The 20,673-nt window shown below is 46.7% G+C and overlaps 1 protein-coding gene across 1 annotated transcript in view; it reads left to right on the forward strand.

The window, feature by feature from the left end:
* Positions 1-13,421: 13,421 nt before the first annotated feature.
* SGPP2 (sphingosine-1-phosphate phosphatase 2) overlaps positions 13,422-20,673 on the forward strand; it is an 86,090-nt gene continuing 78,838 nt past the window's right edge. Inside the window, exon 1 of the mRNA XM_059703320.1 lies at positions 13,422-13,859. Coding sequence (XP_059559303.1) covers positions 13,641-13,859 — 219 coding nt within the window. The 5' untranslated portion in view covers positions 13,422-13,640. The remainder of the gene's footprint in view (positions 13,860-20,673) is intronic.

The raw sequence follows: 20,673 nt of genomic DNA on the forward strand, positions 1-20,673 counted from the left end.
TTTAGTGATTTCAGATTTTTGTTGAAAGCTTCATAAGGCTCAGGTACGTTTATGGGCCATCTTTGAAGAGCACGAGACAACGATTTATCCCAGTGGATCTTATGTATCAAGTCCAGGGTGAAGCCAGGAATTTGCATTTTTAAACTCCCACTATTTGAGGGTTACAAGGTAGGTGGTCCACAGGGCACTGCAGAGAGACAGTTCCTAGACTGTACATGCCTGGAAGGGAGAGGCCATTCCTTCCTGGGCTGTGCAGCATGGAGGACCCAACGTGTATAAATGTCCTGGCATTTAGTGAGAATGCAATGAAGGCTGGTCCTTTTATTGCTCTCATTATATACACGGAGTGGCCAGATTATCATAGCCACCCCTGTCAGTACTTCATTGGGCCACCTTTTGCCTTCAATACTGCGGCGATTCTTCTTGGCATTGACTCCACGAGATGTAGAAAGGTGATGCCTGATGAATAGCACTGTCCAGTTCTGTGAGATTTGATGGTTGTGGAACCAGCTGCCTGATGGCTCTTTTAACTTCGTCCCACAAATGCTCAATTGGATTGAGATCTGGTGATTGTGGGGGCCACCTAAGCAAGGTAAAGTCTCCCTCATGTTCTTGAAACCACTCCTGCACAATACGAGCACCGTGGCATGGAGCATTGTCTTGTTGGAAGAAGCCATCTCCATTGGGATACGCCATCAACATGATAGGATGAACTTGATCAGCAACGATACTTAGGTATGTTGTGCTTGCTATTCACACGTTGTTCCACACGAATTAAAGGGCCCAAATCATGCCAGGAAAACATGCCCCAAACCATAACACTGCCCCCATCAGCTTGAAGGGTTGTACTCATGCATGTGGGGTGCATGCTTTCATGCTGTTTCCGCCAAATTCTCACTCTGCCATCTGCATGATGCAACTGGAAACGTGATTCATTTGACCACATGACTTTTTTCCAATGCTCGACTGTCCAATCCTTGTGTTCCTGTGCGAATTGGAGACATTTTATCTTGGTAACTGCAGACAGCAAAGGTGTTCAAATAGGCCTTCGGCTTCCATATCCCATACGATGCAGTGTATGGCTAATTTGCCTACAAATGTCAGGTGATCATAATAATCTGGCCACTCAGTGTATAGTACAATGCCTACCATGTAGTGTGCTTTAAATAAATGCTAGTTGATGAAAAATTAAAGTTAAGTATATTTTGATAGTTAAGTATATTTTTTACTATGAGACACAGAAAACCTGATGAAAGCCAGGATTATTTTTTCTGCACAAACAAGCTGTTTGTAGGTACACAGGTAGAGCAGTTAAATGATAATCAGGACTCTGGGCTGGTGTTTCTGTGATTCTCTCTTTTTTTAAGTTTTTTAAAAACATATCTCTATTAAAACATAATTTACATACCATACAATTTACCTGTTTAAAGTGTACCATTTATGGTTTTTTAATATATCCACAGAGTCCTGCAACCACCACCATAGTTTAATTTGGTAACATTTTCATAATTCCCCCCAAAGAAACCCCATACCCAGTCTCTAGTGCGTCCTCTCCTCGCCCAGTCCTTGGCAACATCTGATCTACCTTCTGTCTCTATAATTTTGCCTATTGTGGACATGTCATATAAATAAAATCACATTGTCACATAAATGGCAATAACCACATTTATCAGAAAGGAAGACCAAAAAAGGTCGCCTTTCAGATGAGCACACGGTCACACTGAATAAGGTGGGCCCTATTACTAAAGAATAAATAGAGGGCAGAGATGTTGGGTTGGCAACTAGCATCCCAGTTCCTGCTTACTGTGAATCAGCCCCCAGAGTCTGGTCAACCACTTAGGGTGAATTCCTCATTTTATTTTCAACTTAATTTGTATTAAAGACAAAAAGGATGAACATAGTTTCTGCCAGCCTCTTCGCTTTGTTTTATTCTTATTTCCACAAAGTCCAATAGTTTTGTGATCCCCATTTCATAGATAAAAGGCTAAGTCTCAGAATAATGAAGTGGATTTGTGCCCCAGGTGGTACAGCTACAAAGATATCTTGACTCAAAATCTAGTGTTCTTCATACTGAATTACAGACACAATCAGGTAAATCTGGTCTTATTGTATGAAAACATATGGCCCCTGTTCCAAGGAGCTATTTTGAGGATAGGAGTTGGTGATACTGTATATAATAGCATCTGCTTCACTGCTTGTCAGATCTCACATTTCCATGAGCTTATCCTTCCACTACGTAGATGATTTTGCCAACACGCTTCAAATGGGAGAATATTTGGTCTGACTGCCAAGATACAGTGGCCTGTTATTTTGATCATGGACCAGGGCACTTGGTCACAGCTATTTTAGATTGACGCCATTGGTTCTGCATCAGCCCACTTGTTTTTTCTTTTTTTTAAATTTTTTTTTATTGATTAAGGTATTACAAATGTGTCTTTATCCCCCAATTGTCCCCTCATCCCCCCAGTCTTGCCCTCACCTCACCCTCTGTTGTCTAGCCCATTTGTTATCTTAAAGCCAAACCCTGATGTATATTTTTAGCAGCATAATTATGCTTCCTCCTGAATCTCAAGAAGCTGATCTCTGCCAGATAGTTACAGGACCCAGCTGCCATAGGAGCTCTGCTCCTGTTGTCAGACATGCTTTTCTTCCTTATGATCATTTCTAGAGGCACCATCCTCTCCTGAAGCAACACACGTTTTACCAAGTAGTATACCTGAGACAGATAATTCACTATATAATCTTTGTTAACCTAATTAAAGTTGGTAAAATGAAGCTTGTTTTTTGTTTGTGTTTTGAAATGAAGGTATTCAGATCCAAATCATCCAAGAAGAAAATAGATGCTAATTCATTTTATTTTTTTATTTTTTATTGATGAGAGAGAGAGAGTGTGAGAGAGAGAGAGAGAAATCAGTTGCCTCCCACATGTGCCCTGACAGGAGTCAAACACGAAATCTGGTATGTGCCCTCATGGGGAATTGAACCCACCACCTTTTGGTGTACTGGATGACACGCCAACCAACTGAGCCACCCAGCCAGGGCGATGCCAATCCATTCAGCATTGAATCAAATCCTGGTATTTTTCTTTATCTTCTCTGACCAACCAGGATTCAGAATTGCATCCTATGGTTTTTGTAGATCTTGGAGTTATAATGGCCTTTGAGCAACACTGGGAGAATGAGTTGATGCGTACTTGGGAAATGTCACTTGTAGACCAGGAGCAGAGCTGCACATTCTGGAGGCGGTTGGAAACCAGCTGGGGAGGCTAGCAAACCACAACCTGATCTTCCTTCAGGATGGACTAGTTCCTGCCTTCCTTACTCTGCTAAAAGTTATCTACCAGCCCAGCACAGAATATTGACCTTTCCAATAATTTCACAGGTAAGTGCTTGGTGAAAAAATTAAATGGGACTTCTCCAACAGCAGCTTAATGGGAGAAAAGCTATATTTTGTCCTAAAATACATGTTTGTTCAGTAATTAGACCACTAGTGAATTGACAATGCTAGTTAATAATGGAGTAAAGTTATATTTTATAGCAAGTGATTTAGCCTTTCCAAATCTCAGTTTTCAAATAGGGTAACAGTAACTTTTCCAAACTTTTCAGTTGCTGTGATCATTAGAGATAAGGTTTATAATGGCCTCTCCTGGGTCTGAGGCCATCCAATTAGAACTCCACTACTGGCTAGTCTCTGTTTTGCTGACTTACCCTGTAGATCTTGGAACTTGCCAACCTTCATAATCACCTGAGCCAATTCTTACAATAAATCTTGTGAGATATACGGCTTTTGAGCATCACTGGAAGATATATGTGTAGATGTAGACACAGACGTAGATGTATACTCTACTATTGGTTCTGTTTCCTTGGAGAACCCTGAATATGGGTATTATCTGAAGTAGAGACAGAGATCAGAAGCTCATTCCCCACTGAAAACAATGGGGGTCATAGTGAGGAAATCCGCCAGTGGCACGTAGGCAATCAGGAAATAAAGGAATGACAGGATCCTGTGCTGAGTCATAAGAGTGAGTGATGCTCAGCAGGTGTGGCTCAGTGGTTGGGTGTCGAGCTATGAACCAGGAGGTCACAGTTCAATTTCTGGTCAGGGCATATGCCTGGTTTGTGGGCTTGATCCCTAGTGTGGGGCGTGCAGGAGGCAGCTGGTCAATGATTCTCTCTCATCATTGATGTTTCTACTCTCTCTCCCTCTCCCTTCCGCTCTAAAATCAATAAAAATATTAAAAATTAAAAAGAAGTGGGTGAGTCACAGCAAGCTGCCCAGAAGCTGTGGGCCAGACCACCCATCTGCTCTCGGCAGGAGCATCCACCATAGGCTGCCAGAGCTGCTGGGGCAAGATGGGTTCTGCTTTGCTCACAGTTTCAAATATGTGCCAGCCTCTCTCATGGGAGGAATCTAACCTGGATCTCTGCCAGTAAGAATGAGTTTGAGAAATGTAATATTTCAGCTTCCAGCCCCTGCGATAAAGAGAGAGCTTAGAAGTATTGTTTTTAAAAATCAGAGAAGAGAATCTAATTTATAAGGTAAAGTTCTGTTGATTTGAACAACAAACAAAAAAAATGGTCCGCCTTCCTCCCACACAGCAAAGGCCCTCAGTTTTACCTGTGATGGCACAACTCCCTGCTTGTTGACTCTCTGAAGTGTCCAGCATTCCGGAAGCCAGCACTTTGATTCAGTGGCACAGGACTTTCTCCTAGAGTCCCTAAGTCGTGGGTGATATTTACTATTCTAGATCACTGACACGGAGCCAGATTCAGCGATGCTATTCCCTAACACTAACCACCAACGTGAATGCTAACCTAGCCTAGAAAAAGAACTTGAAAATATAAGCCAGGCCAGGCAGAAGATTTTTGCATTCACTAAAGCAAGGGGGCAAGTTCCAGGCTCTTATGAATTAAAAGCTCACTGGTGTGAAAGTAATCTGCAAACCCACTAATAGCATTCTTTCTGGCGTTCAGCAAATCCACAGATAGTAATGATCTCATTTATACAAATGGTATTTACCATGGTTAATGCACTTGGTTCATGATTAGAATGGGGATTTATAATGCTCCATAAGTATTTATTAAGCAACTAACACACTGATATTTTAATGGGGTGTAATATCAACATTAAAAAAAACCACACACACATTGTAGCATGGAGGGACCTGGAGAGAATTATGTTAAGTGAAATAAGCCAGTCAGAGAAAGACAAGTATCACATGACCTCACTCATCTGTGGAATCTAATAAAAAAAATAAACTGATGAACAAAATAGATCCAGAGACATAGAAGCTTGAAACAGACTGTCAAATGTCAGAGAGAAGGCAGGGGTGGGTGGTTGAGTGGGAAGAGATCAACTAAAGAACTTGTATGCATATATGCATAACCCATGGACACAGACAATAGGGTGGTGAAGGCCTGGGGTGGGGGAGGCACGGCTATAAGGGGTCAATAGGAGAAAAAAAGGGAACATAGGTAATACTTTCAACAATAAAGATTTTTTTTAATGATTAATATTTCTAAAATGTTAGAAATATTTGCCTCCTTTTTTCACTTCGGCTGATCAAGAAAGTTGTTCTCCCCTGCTCACTGACCACAATGTTAGCATTAAGCTGAGAATTATGCTATTCAAACAAAGCTTTTTTTTTTTTTTAATCTCACCTCACAGAGTGAATTAGCCAAATGATGTTGGTTAAGCTATGTCAATAATGAAGCAGATATGAAAAAAACTGGGGGATCTGGAGAAAATTCTATTATAGTTAAAGGGAGAAACAAGCATCCCATTAACTTCATAAATGACCCTTCAAGAAAAGTAGGGTATAGAATGGTATCACCCTAGTTTCACGGGTGTTTCAACTTGGACACAGAGAAGAGAATTACTCAAGGACTAAGAGACCTGGATGTGAACCTGACTCTGACACGAGACCAGATCATTCTGCCTCCAGCATTATTGTAGTAGGAAAGGGCATTAGCAATGAAGCAGGCTGTTCGCAATGAGAAAGCACCATGGGCAAAATTACAAATTAGCATTCTGCTAATTATTCTTCTGGGGAAGTTGGCTATTTAGGCAAGACAATATATTGCCAATGTGTAAACATACCCTTGAGAGGACTGACGCAAATGCCCAGGTGGGTGAAATGTAAATACATTCAAGGAAATTCAAATGCAGTATCATTTACTGTCACTAACTATGCTAAGGAAGAAGATTTGCAGGCCAATTACTGGTACAGATGGCCGTCCTGTCTCCTCCCCTGCATTCTAATTCCATAAGGAGAGAAACCATGATTTCTTCTTGTATCTAACTTTAGGAGATGGGATTCCAGTGGACAACATAGCTACTAACTAGCATTGACCTTCCTTGTTTTAAATGCAATGCATATAGCCCAGCTGGTGTGGCTCAGTAGTTGAGCATCAACCTATAAACCAGGAGGTCACGGTTCCATTCCCTGTCAGGGCATATGTCCAGGTTGCAGGCTCCATTCCCAGGAGGGGGCATGCAGGATACAGCCAATCAATGATTCTCTCTCATCATTGATGTTTCTATCTCTCTCTCTCCCTCTCCCTTTCTCTCTGAAATCATTTATATATATATATACTAGAGGCCCGGTGCACAAAAATTTGTGCACTCTGGGGGGAAGGGGGTCCCTCAGCCCGGCCTGTGCCCTCTCACAGTCTGGGACCCCTCAGGGGATGACCACCTGCTGGCTTAGGCCCGCTCCCTGGGGGACTGGGCCTAAGCTGGCAATCAGACACCCTTCAGGCAGCCTGGGAGCCCTCAGGGGATGTCCACTTGCCAGCAGGAAGCAGGCCTACGCTGCAATCTGACATTCTTAGTGCTGCTGAGGAGGCGGGAGAGGCTCCCACCACCACCACTGCTGTACTGGCAGCCGTCAGCCTGGCTTATGGCTGAGCAGAGCTCCCCCTGTGGGAGCGCACTGACCACTAGGGGGCAGCACCTGCATTAAGCGTCTGCCCCCTGGTGGTCAGTGTGTGTCATAGTGACCAGTCATTCCCAGTCGTTCTGCTGTTAGGGTCAGTTTGCATATTACCCTTTTATTATATAGGATAGAGGCCTGGTGCATGGGTGAGGGCTGGCTGGTTTGCCCTGAAGGGTGTCCCGTATCAGGGTGTGGGTCTTGCTGGGGTGCCTGGCCAGCCTGGGTGAGGGGCTGATGGCTGTTTGCAGGCTGGTCATGCCCCCCCAGTAGGGACCCTCACCCCATGGAGGTTTGGCCCGCCTGGGTGAGGGGCTAATGGCTGTTTTCAGGCTGGCCACACCCCCTTTAGGGTGGGGAGTCCCTACTGGGGTGCCTGGCCAGTCTGGGTGAGGGGCTGAGGACCATTTTCAGGCTGGCCAAGCCCCCTGGCGACGGAAGCTCCCAGCCACTCCTTTTTTTCTTTTCGTTTTTTTAAATTCTGGGATTTATTTACCTTCTATAATTGAAACTTTGTTGCCTTCAGTGGACCTCAGAGCCAGCCACAGCAGGCGGGAAGCTTGGCTTCCTCCATCACTGGAGCAACCAAGCCTCCTGCTCGCTCCAGCTCTGTGGCTGCCGGCTGCCATCTTGGTTGGGTTAATTTGCATATAGTTGCTCTGATTGGCTGGTGGGTGTGGCTTAAGGCATAGCAAAGGTACGGTCAATTTGCATGTTTGTCTTTTCTTTTATATATATAACTAGAGGCCCGGTGCACAAAAATTTGTGCACTAGGGGGGGAGGGGGGTCGCTCAGCCTGGCCCGTGCCCTCTCGCAGTCTGGGACCCCTCAGGAGATAACGACCTGCTGGCTTAGGCCTGCTCCCGGGTGGCAGAGGGCAGGCCCAATCCCTAGGTGCAGTCCCTGGTCGGGCTCAGAGCAGGGCCGATTGGGGAGTTGGGGCGTCGCCCCCTGTCATACACAGAGCAGGGCCAATCGGGGTTGGGGCATTTCCCCCTGTCACTCACAGAGCAGGGCCCATCAGGGGGGTTGGAGCTCTGTACCCTGTCACGCACAGAGCAGGGCCAATCAGGGGGTTGGGGCACAGCCCCCTGTCACGCACAGAGCAGGGCCGATCAGGGGGTTGGGGTGCTGCCACTCTCACACTCAGGGCAGGGCTGATGGGGAGGTTATGGCTCTACCCCGTCACACGCAGAGCAGAGCCTGTGGGGGGGCGGGAGGGGGGGTTGGGGCGCCGCACCCTGTCACACACAGAGCTGCAGGGCGATCAGGGGGTTTGGGCGCTGCCCCCTGTCATGCTGATCCCGGTGCCGGGAGGCCTCACGGCTCCGCTGATCCCAGTGCTGGGAGGCATATTACCCTTTTACTATATAGGGTAGAGGCCTGGTGCATGGGTGGGTGCCGGCTGGTTTGCCCTGAAGGGTGTCCTGGATCAGGGTGGGGGTCCCCACTGGGGAGCCTGGCCAGCCTGGGTGAGGGGATGATGGCTGTTTGGAGCTGGTCACACATCCTTCATGGTGGGGGTCCCCACTGGGGTGCCTGGACAGCCTGGGTGAGGGGATGATGGCTGTTTGCAGCTGGTCACACACCCTTCAGGGTGGGGGTCCCCACTGGGGTGCCTGGCCAGTCTGGGTGATGGGCTGAGGGCTGTTTTCAGGCTGGGGGTGACTGAAGCTCCCAACCGCTCCTTTTTTTCTTTTTCTTTTTTTTATTCTGGGCCAGCTTTAGCTTTGAGGCTTGGCTCCAGCTCTTAGGCCTCCGCTGCTGAAAGTAGGTTTCTGGCCTTTGCTTACAATGTTGCGATCCTGCTGGCTGAAGCCCTGCAGGTTTCTGGGGTTTTGTTCAGCTTCTATGTTTGTTACATAGTTGCTTGCAGCTCAGAGACCTGCAGTGGCAGGCGGGGAACGTTGGAGTCCTCCATCACTGAAGCAAGCAAGCCTCATGTTAGTTTCAAGCTGCCTGGCTGCCGGCCGCCATCTTGGCTGGCAGTTAATTTGCATATTGCCTTGATGAGCCAATGGGAAGGGTAGCGGTCGTACGCCAATTACCATGTTTCTCTTTTATTAGATAGGATAAGTGCAGTGGATGTAAATCCAAATGCTTCAGGGGCCAAGCTGGCAATGAAATGCGCCATCAAAGGAGGATATAAAATAATACAGAGTGGGGAGAGCTGTGGAAAACTCCAGAATGATGTCCAGTCTAGAGTGAGCAGCAGATATTCAGCTCGGCTATTGCCACCATGAATCTTGGCCTGGTGATGTCAGAGTTCCCAGTTTTTAAAGAGAGGCTAGAATTCTATATTTTACATAATAGTATTATCTGATATTTTTTTTTAATATATTTTATTGAGTTTTTACAGAGAGGAAAGGAGAGAGATAGAGAGTTAGAAACATCGATGAGAGAGAAACATCAACCAGCTGCCTCCTGCACACCCCCCACTGGGGATGTGCCTGCAACCAAAGTACATGCCCCTGACCGGAATCGAACCTGGGACCTTTCAGTCCGCAGGCCGACGCTCTATCCACTGAGCCAAACCGGTTTCGGCTATCTGATATTTAAATGTTGGCAATTCTATTTTTAAGATCAAGGTGTGAGCCAGACTCTGAGGCCTGTGGTCTGCCTGTTGGTTCCAGTGCGTCGGTAGCTGGAACCAACGTGTCAGCAGACTGTGTTCAGGGGCCTCAGGGCTTCAGGAATGCTGATGGCTGAAGCCCGGTGTAGGCTAATCCCAAGAACCTGTGTCAGCAGGTGGATGGATAGGGCTTTTGTATAGAGTGGGCTCTGCAGTCCTATGTGCTCAGGTCGGTAACAGATTGGTTGTCGGCCAGCAGTCATTGTCACAGCTGAAAGGACCTTCAGTCCCCTGCCCTCAACAGGGAAGAACACTGAGACCTGAAGAACACCTGTCCACACTGCACCCTTCGCTGCCCACAGCCCTTCTCACAAGATGACTCATTAGGTTGTAGAACTGGAAACTCAAAAGCCCCTAGGCCATGTGTTTTTAAAAATTGTTACTGTCTGCTCCTCTGGTATGTCTCAGTGGTTGAGCATTGACCCATGCACTAAGAAGTCACCCGTTCCATTCCCAGTTCAGGGCACATGCCTTGTATGTAGGCTCAATCCACAGTAGGGGGCATGCAGGAGACAGTGGATCAATAATTCTCAACATTGATGTTTCTATCTCTCTCTCCCTCTCCCTTCCTTGCTGAAATCAATAAAAATATACCAATGAATAAAGAATTTTTAAAAATTAAAAATTGTTACTATCAGGTGAGTTTGGCAGGGGTATTGTTAACTGTGTGAGGAAGACAGGTATTACTTTGTGGCCTACATTATCTCTTGGTTTCATTGCTCACAATGATCTCTTTTATATAAATACTAGAGGCTCAGTGCATGAAATTGTGCACTCGGGGGGGTGGGGGAGCCCCTCAGCCCAGCCTGCACCCTCTCACAGTCCAGGAGAGGCTCCCACCATTGCCGCTACACTCACCAGCCGTGAGCCCAGCTTCTGGCTGAGCAGCGCTCCCCCTGTGGGAGTGCACTGACCACCAGGGGGCAGCTCCTGCATTGAGCGTCTGCCCCCTGGTGGTCAGTGCGCATCATAGCAACCAGTCAATTTGCAAATTAGCCTTTTATTATATAGGATCTTAAAAACCTGCATCTTTCTCTAACCAAGTCTGACCAGTTACTAGTAAAAGAGTTCTAAAACAATTTTTTTAAGTAACCCTATGGGTGGGCTCATGCAGTTAATCTCTTTTGTCCACGAGGTATTCTATATTGTTTTGTGTTAAACACCTGTATAAAAAGTTACATATGTAATACATGTCTGTGAAAAATTCAAAAAAAAGTCAAGAACACAGAGTAAAACCTGAAAGTTCCTGTTAGCTCCTAACAAACAGGTATTTCCCCCTGTTGTTTTGTGTGTGTGTGTGTGTGTGTGTGTGTGTGTTCCTTTTCATTTTTTTGCATGTGCATGCATATGCACACACATATGAATTTTATTTATTTATTTATTTATGTTTCTAGCAGCCCTATTGAGCTATAACTATTGTACAATAAATGCACATATTTAACGTGTATGATTTGATACGTTTGATAAGATTTTTTATAATTTGATAAGACACATGTATATACCCATGAAATGACAACCACAGTCAAGATAATGAACATATCCATCGCCTTCGAAAGATTCTTTGTGTTCTTGGTTATTTTTTTATTTTTAATTTTTAAGGCATTTTTCTTTGGGCCTGACTGGGCCTCTACAACTGCAGTTTCCTCTGTCTGGAATGCTCTTTCTCCTGATCTTGCTAAGATTTGAGCAGGTCTCCTGCACAAATGTCTCCTTCTCAGGAACCTCATTACCTAAATGTCATCCCCCTACACCACCCACCATGCTTTCTCTCTTCAGAGCACTTATCATGCCCTACAAGCACATATTTATTTGATTTCCTATTATCTGTCTCCCCTACTACAAAACAAGTTCCATAATTAAGGGGCTCTGTTTGTTTTAAACTGATGTTTCCCCAGGCCTAGAACAGTGCCTGGCACGGTACAGATTGTCAAATACATGGAGGATGAGTGACTACTTCGTAGGGCTGCTGTGGGGAGAAAAGGTGATTTAATTAGTCATAGTATGAAACTACTGAGTACTCGTGCTGGGTTGAATAGTGTTCCCCCAAAACTCATGTCCACCCAGAATATGTGAATGTGGCCTTATTTGGAAATAAAATTTTTGCAAATTCGATCCCATTAAGATGAGATCATACTGGATTAGAGTGGACCCTAACCAATGACTGGTGTCCTTATAAGAAGAGGGAGACTTGGACCCAGAGTCACACAGCACACAGGGAGGCCATGTGACAGCAGAGGAAGAGATTGAGTGATACTGCCATGAGCCAAAGACCCTGACACACACCAGCTTTGTAGGAAAGTTAAGAAGTGAGGATTATTGTTTTATCACAGGAAGAAACTGAGCCAACAGTCACTGGAGGCTAGATGTGCCTGCTCCTCCCAGGAGAGAAAATGCGTTGTCTGACTATTACAATTCTGTGGCCTTCTGCTGCCTGTACCATGTTTTGCTTTGCCACCTTTTCCTAATTGGGAGAGAGGAAACTTAAAGACCAAATTTGGGAGACACATTATTCAAGTGTCTTCATGGGAGAACATGTTGTTGTTTTAACACAGATAAAGATCAGGTCCTGACCTACTACAACTCCAGCTATTAAAACTAAATCACAGGGTCTGGCCCAGCAACCATGTGGAAGGAGCCTTCTGTGTCCATGACTGGACATCTGTGTGTAGCGCAGCTGGATCGTGAGGGCAGCTCTGTGCTTCTTCCGTAAAATAAATGGAAATGGCATCTCCTAAGAGTTCATTGCTCTCTCCGCCACCTTGATCTTGCTCTCCAAACAGTTTTGGGAAGGAGAGCGGAAACGAAGTCATGAGAGAAACCAAATCCTTGAAAGCTACAGCCCTGAGACTTCCTAGACTGAAAGCAGACTGAATAAACAAGGTAGTGGCAGGCGCTTGTTGACAGTCATTTGTGTAACCAAATGCTTAGCAGGCTTTGGACAGGCTACCGGGAAAGGCGCACCTTCTGCTGCAAACAAGACAGAGGATTGAATTGCACTTTTGTTGCTGGCAGATGGCTGGGCCCAATTTGACTGCTGCCTCTCACGCCTTGTGAGAAAGCAAAGGTCCTTACAAGGGATCTCAGCCCCCTGGAAATAGACTCAGGAGGGAGGGAAGAAAACCAACCCCTCCAGGTCGTTTCCTTAGCTGTTCCACAGAGGTCCCTAGAGCAGGCACTGCACAGATTGTCAAATACAAGGAGGTGCGTGAGATGTCAAAGCCACCGTCCAGTCCCTCCGCACCTTGTTCCCTTTGGGTCTAAAGGTCCCCAAAGATCTTGTTCCCCGGCCCCCGAGTCATTGTGTAAATAGAGGCAGGGGAGGAGGTAGGAGGAGGGGCAAGCGACCCCTTTTTCAAAGCAGACAGTCCAGAAGGAATCGCGTTTTCTACCTACAAGTTTAAAGCGTTGCCCCAGTTGTCAAACCACGGGGCAGGGGCAGGGGCAGGGGCAGGGCCGCGGCGGCTGACTCAGGCCCACTCTGAATCGACCTCCTGGGCTCTTGAGCAAGGTGGGAAGCTGGGGCCTGTGGCGAGATGTCGCAGCACGTAGTGTAAGGAACCAACTCGGGGACTTTCCCTGGAGGAACTGGTCACAGGCCAGAGTAGAGGGCTGGGTGCGGGGGCTGGAGGGGAAATCCTACCCCACCTTGGGCTCAAGAGGGAAAGGAGGGTCACCCATGGGACCAGCCGCACGCGGCAGGATGGACTCCCGAGGTCCACACACGCTCGGCCGCGCCCCTTTAGGTGGCACCTCTGGGCCAGCCGGGAGCGGGTGGGGGCGCGGTCGTGGGAACAGGGGCGGTTTAGGCACCTGTGCAGCTCCGCCCAGTCCCGATCGGCAGACTCCCGGGAGCGCCCGAGCCCGCGGGGAAGAAAAGGCGGGCGGACGTGCCGGCGCGGGGCGGAGGCGTCCTGCTGGGCTTCCGTGCGCAGGGCGGGCGCTAGGACCCGAGCGGCGCACCTGTGGGCAGGTGCCCGGGCCTCACCCGCTCTCCGCCCCGGGAGCCGGCGGCTGGTGCACAGGCGGGGACAGTGCTGGCAGAGGCCGTAGCGCGGCGGCGGCGCCGGGCGCACCATGGCCGAGCTGCTGCGGAGCCTGAAGGACTCCCAGCTCGTCGCCCGCTTCCAGCGCCGCTGCGGGCTCTTCCCGGCGCCGGATGACGACCCCCGAGAGAACGGCGCGGGCCCGGGGGAGGGCGCGGCGCGGGCGCCCGGGGTCGGTCATCACCCCGCGGTCAACGGCAAGGGCGGCGGGGGGCCGGCCAATGGGCTGCTCAGAGCCGCGGCCCCGCAGGTAACCGTGGGCCAGGTGTACGCGGGGGAGGGAGGGAGGGGGCAGCGGCTGCGTGGCCGGCAGGCCAGTGGTCCAGGCGACTCCGCGGCGGGGACGGGCGGGAGCCGAGCCTGCGGGGCGAGAGGGCGCCATCCCCCCAGCGACCCAGCCGGCTCCTGGCGCCGAGTGTGGCCGAGAGGACGAAGGGGGAGTCCACCTGCCTGGTGGCAGCCAGGGGCACTCAGACATCAGGTGCTCCCAGGGCTTGACATGCTGTCTATTTAGAGACTTTCCGCCTTAGAGTTAAATGTATAAAATGCATATTCTCCCAATCGGGTAAGTTACATCATGAAAAGCGGAGAGATGCCCTTGGCATTTTCATGAGCGGCTTCCCTGGGAGAGATTCTTATAACTCCCCGGGCTCCAGGAGTTTCCGCCGCACCCCCACCCCCTTTCCTGATCTGCACCAAAGGGGTGTGGCGGGCCCCATGTGCCCTTCACCTTCCCGCGTGGCCCCCCTGAGGACAGAACTTGGGGTTGGAATGTTCCTGGAGAGATTGGCAGCGCCGGCCAGGGATGCGGCCCCACCGCGCTGCGCTCTCCCCCTCCCCGCAGAGCTCTGGGCCCGCTGCCGGGTGGGTCCTGTATTAACTGGCGCCAGTGACTTTTAACCGATGCTGCCAGGAGGGAAGCTCACCACACGCCCCAGTAGGTGTTGCGGCTGTGGCTCCACAACCCACTGCGGCTCGGGGAAGCCGGCGCGTCTTGTCGCAGTGACTCCGGGCGGGAGGGACCAGACAGGCTGCAGACGCCGACGTGCCGGGCTGCTGTCTGCCAGGGCAGAGGGCTGCCCCTGGGAGAGAGGGCGGCCTGCTGCAGGGAGATGCCCTGGGCACCCACAGAGGCTGTCCTTCCCCTGGGGGCGGTAAAAAGTGCGGCACAGAGGACAGAAGCATTGTATTAACAATCCCCCCCACTCTGTATGGGGGTAAACCCCCCATTTTTTTCTCCCTAGAAGTTTTGATAACTATTTCTGTGTCTATTTCTAGTAACTGGGGGCTTATGAAGAACCTGGTTTCTATGTGGAGTGGAGTATTGTGGGCGTTGAATTACAGAACTTGAGATGGTGTGCGTAGGGGAGGAGGGCTGGGTGTGTTCCACTCTAGACAAATCCTCCTCTATAATATTGTTTTCTTTTATTTTTCTTCTCTGCCTCACATGACGTCCGGTAACTTTTAGATGAGTTTAGGACCGCCCTCCCCCCCCCCCCCCCCATCTTCTTGCCTCGTCTTAAAATTGGGCTGCCCTAGCTGGTTTGGCTCAGTGGATAGGGCATCGGCCTGTGGACTGAAGGATCCTGGGTTGATTCCTATCAAGGGCACATGCCCCAATTGCGGTTGCCCGCTCGATTCCCGGGAGGTGGGGGGGGGGGGAGCGGGGGATTAGGGGGGGTGCAAGAGGCAGCTGACCAATGATTCTCATCATTGATGTTTCTATCTCTCCCTCTCCCTTCCTTTCTGAAATCAATTAAAAAAAAAATTTAAATGGGGCAGAGTGAGGGGATAAAGACCGTTCACATTCCTGAAATGTGGTAGGGCATTTTCCGTGCGCCCACTGTTTACACCCACAGATAGGTGCCCCAGCTGCTTTTTTTGCTCTCTTCTTAAGCTTCTATTCTGTATTCCTAATTCAAGAAGCTGAAAAAGAGTGCATTTCCCACTAGTGCTTTTCAAACAGTCTTAAACTGTTCTGGAAAAGGAGACTCTTGCCCTTTAAACGTGTGATCAGCAGATTTATCGCAGGGAGTAGTGTCTTCTTGTGGCTTGAAGAGTCCGGTCATAGTGAACCAAATGCAAGGATTTTCTCACCTCCCACGCAACACATAACTCACTCACTATAGAGCAAGAACAGGTAAGAGTGGGCTAAGAATTCATAAGAAATCACCATAGTGATGTGTGATGGGGAAAAAACACATGTGACAGCATTTGATAAATGAGAGGTTCATGAATATTTTTAAAGGTGGGTTGGTTTCAAGTGACTTGGGAACATTAAAAGGTAGGTGGAGTTCCCAGAAGAAATGGATTGCATAACTGCCCCCTAGATTGAGAAGAGTGCATGGGACAGTTGAAGGAAACTTCTCTCCAGCAGTTTCCTTCTCCTAGGCCTCTGGCCTGGGGCCGCCTCTCCTTTCCCTCAATAACCCCCTCTCATCCTTCAGTTTCAATGGTCAGTTCCTCAAGAGACATCTTTGATCACCTTCCAGTCTCACTCCACTTAAAAAAAATTTTTTTTAAATATATTTTTACTGATTTCAGAGAAGAAGGGAAAGGGAGAGATAGAAACATCAATGATGAGAAAGAATCATTGATCAGCTGCATGCCCCCTGCCGGCAACCTGGGCATGTGCCCTTGACCTGAATCAAACCCCCTTCAGGTGGATACTCTATCCACTGAGCAAACCGGCTAGGGCTCACCCCACTTTTTAGGTTCTCTTTGATTCTTGTGTTTCTTTCTTCTTCCTTCCTTCCTTTTGTTGATCCTCACCCGAGAATATTTTTCCCATTGATTTTTTTTTTTTTTTTTTTTTTTTAGAGAGAGTGGAAGGGAGAGAGGCAGGGGTGTGTGGGGTGGGGGGAGAGACACATTGATTGGTTGCCTCCTGCACGAGCTCCAACTGGGGCCAGGGATTGAGCCTGTAACCCAGGTGTGTGCCCTTGACTGGGAATCAAACCCAAGACCCTTTGGTGCACAGGCTGACACTCCAATCACTGAGTCAGACCGGCCAGGGTGCTTCTGTGTTTCTTCATTGCAGCATTGCTCACATTGTCTAAATACACCTTTGCGTGGAGATCTGATTATTGCCATTCTCCTGTATGGATGGTGAGGTCCAAAAATGTGTGGAACTTGTCTGGTGTGGTCACTATTTCCCCCACCCCTGTGGCCCAGCACATGGGAGCTCCGTGGATTTTGTGAATGAATGAGTTTGCACTCACAATATAAAAACAGCCCTTTAAAAGCAAGATAAGGATTTCTTGCAGAGAAGTGTCCTTTTGCTGCTCAGAGAGCCTGGGCCTCCAGTGAGCCAAATGGTAGGGTTTCCTCCCTTTGTATCCAACACATGAGTGTACTCACTATGGAGCAGAAAAAAAGGAAGAGAGGGCTAAAAATTCAAGACAAAAAATTCAAGATTTTTTAAAATTTAAGAGTAAATATTGAAATCAAGTTTTTCCACATAGCCTAGAAGTCAGACAGCACTAGGACATTGATTTAAGACCCTTCAAACAACAGACAAGTTGTTTTCCTCACTTGGGTGACTTTAGATTGCAACAAATCTAATTGTATCACCTCTCACATTTTTTATATTTAATCTTAACACAGGACAAGTATGGAAATGATCAAATAAGGATTTTCTTTTCCACATTCTCTTAACACCACACACTCCTCGCTTAAAGATTAATTACATATTTTCTGAACCAGGGCTGGACTGGGCTGGGCTTGCACAAAGCTGTCACTGAGTAAGTCAGACTGGTCTTCAATGTGTCCCAGTAGTCATGAATTTCACAGAGTTCTGAGTCCTGAAGGGTTAAATGCTTTGTTGAGGACTTGCCAAATACCCACACAGCTGGATCTTTTGACTCTCAAGTTTAAACTCCTTCCACTGTGCATCTTCACTTACTTGGTCTCATTGAGAAAACGTGTAGTGTTGGGGCTTGGTTGGGAGCAGAGTGGAGATTGTGTAGAAAGAGAGCTTGGTTTTGGTGTGCAAGGGTAATTGGTCTCCAAGGGTAACTGTTAGAGGACATTCTTGGCAGCAGCCAAGAGCAAGAGACAGGGGTCCTGGGACTGAGCTAGGAGGACAAAGGCCCAATTAGAATTGTGTTTATTTGTTATGGGGCAGAGCCAGCCTTGGTTATAATGGTATTTTGATTTTTATCATCTTTGCTTACTCAACAGAGTTGCATTAAGTTAGACTTTGCAGTGCCTTTTCCCATCATTATATTAAACTAGAGATAATCTTTCCAAATTACATTGTGCTCAATAAATACTCTGATAACTATTTGCTGAGATATAGTTGTAAAGTTGGGTTGGGGAGGCGATTAAAAATAGGTTGCTTTTAGAAGTCCTTGCTCTCCTCTTTCCCTCTGAAACATTTGGGGCCCTCCAAGTCTGTCAATCCACAGAACCCCACCCTGGACTTCATTGACTTGCTAAAATGCAAAGAAGCATCGCAGGAATCTGGAGACCTGAATCTGGTTCTGCCTCGGTGCCACGTTGAATTCCTCTGGGCCTCAATTGTCCCATATGCAAAATGAGCAGAGTGAAATAGATGCATGGATTTACAACTGTAGCTATAAATTATAGTCAGAGGAGCTTTAACAACAATGTCTGGGATCCAGGTCAGAAGTGGGGCCCAGAAAAATTGCCAAACAGATGGGAGCTCTGAATTCTCTTGTCCTGGGATCTACCACCCTTAGTGTGTTCAGGACGAAGATAGTGATGGCCAGAGACAGCTGCTATGGCAGCTGTGACATTTTGACTTGATTATAGCTAGAATGGCCAGCAGGTCAAACTTCAAGTTTTGATTATCTTTAGATGAATGTTGAGGTTTGAAATGGCAAAATAAACCACTTTGAATAAGTATATTTGATCTTTTTTTTCTAGTTACAGATATTGTTCAGTCTAGAAGATATGGAAAAATACAAAGAAAATGTTAGATCCATGCCCATTGTACTACTACTAAAGAAAATCACTCAGTGAATATTAAACCTGATCTTTAATGACTATATGTTATCCATAGCATGAGTATACAAAAATTTAGTTGGCCTATTGCTGTAACTGTGAGGTCATTTCACAATACACACAAATACTGTATCATTATGTTGTACACCTGAAATTAATGTCAATTATATCTCAATTAAAAACAATCAAGATATGTAAAAAGGTAGTTGAACAAAGATGTTATTTTTTTCATTAATTTTTAGAGAGAGAGGAAGGGAGAGGGATAGAGAGATAGAAACATCAATGAGAGAGAAACATCATTAATCGGCTGCCTCCTACACGCCTCTTACTGGGAATTGAGCCTGCAACCCGGGTTATGTGCCCTGACCAGTAATTGAACCATGACTTTCTGGTTCCTGGGCTGACATTCAACCACTGAGCCCCTCAGGGCCCTCCCCAAGGCTTTTGCACGCGGCAATAACTTTTTATGGCTGAATCATACTCCATTGTGTGCATGTGGGGGAGCACATTTTCTTTATCCATTCATCTATCAATGGACACAAGTTGCTTCCATATCTTGGCTATTGTAAATAATGCTGCAATGAACATGGGGCTGCGTGTTAGTATTCTCTTTTTTTCTTTGGAAAAAAACCCAGAAGTGGAACTCCTGGATCATATGGAAGTTCTATTTTTAATTTTTTGAGGAATCTCCATGCTGTTTTCCATAGTGACTGCACTAATTTGCATTCCTACCAACAGTGCACAGGGGTTCCCTTTTCTCCAAATCCTCGCCAATGCTCATTGGTGTTCTTGTTTTTTCTTTTTTGGTCTTTTTAATCATAGCCATTCCAACAGGTATAAGGTAATATCACACTGTGGGTTTGATTTGCATCTCCGTGATGATTAGTGATGTTGAGCATCTTTTCATGTACTTGTTGGCCATCTGTATGTCTGCTTTAGAAAAATGTCTATTCAGATCTTCTGCCCATTCTTTAATCTAATTGTGTTTTGTTTTGTTTTTTTGTTTTTTGTTGGGTTTTTTTTTGCTGTTGAGCTGTATAAATTGTTTGTATATTTTGGAAATTAATCCTTTATCAGATATATGACTTACAAATATTTTTTCCCTGCTCTAGGTGCCTTTTCATTTTGTTGATGGTTTTCTTTTCTGTGCAGAAGTTTTTTAGGTTGATGTAGTCCCACTTGCTTATTCTTGCACTTGTTGCCTTTACTTTTGGTGTCAAATTCAAGAAATCATTGCCAAGACCTTCGGCCTTTGACTCTCCTCTTACTTTACATTTCCATGCTTGGAATTGGCTGGTAGAAATATGCATATAGTAAGGCTTTGAATAGGTGCTAGCAATTTGCCCTGCAGAAAGGGTGTGCTAGGGCACATAACTATGAGGGCAGGTTTCCCACACCCTCACCAATATTAGGTATTAACACTTTCCTAAATTTTGGAAAAAATAGTCCACTTTGACTTCTATCTCACTTTTATTCCTTTATTTTCAATATTTATTGATCAGCACTGAGTTTCTGGGACAGTCCCCAGCCTTAAAGCTACAAAGGTAAATAAGATTTAGTTCCTGCCTTGGGAAAGCCACAAAGAAAATGATGCAATGCAAAAATTACTAGATTAGAAGGATAACAATGTGGCCAGGGATTCAATAGCAGGAGTAACTCACCATCCCTGGAGGAGCCCAGGAAGTCTTGAGTCAGGGTTTAAAGAGTGAGTAGGAATCAAATAGCAAAAGATGGGAGGATCTCTTTTCTCTGCCTGCGGATCTCATGTGATAAAACATAAAGACACATTGTCACTTTATTATTGGTAAATAGCAACAAGTTCAACTTGGTATAGTAAGAGTTCCAGCAGGAATTAGATGGCCTGTTGAAAAATGGTAACCAAAATCCTTAAAATGGTTAAAATGACAAATTTAATGTTCTATATATTTTACCTCAATTAAAAAACAAGCCAAACAACAACAAACCACACCCTGGCTGGTGTGGCTCAGTTGGTTGAATCTCGTCCCATTAACAAAAAGGTCATGTGTTCTATTCCTGGTCAGGGCACATGCCAATTGCGGGCTCAATCCCCAGTAGGGGGCATGCAGGAGGCAGCC

This window comes from Myotis daubentonii, chromosome 7, assembly GCF_963259705.1.
Source record: "Myotis daubentonii chromosome 7, mMyoDau2.1, whole genome shotgun sequence".
NCBI lineage: Eukaryota > Metazoa > Chordata > Mammalia > Chiroptera > Vespertilionidae > Myotis > Myotis daubentonii.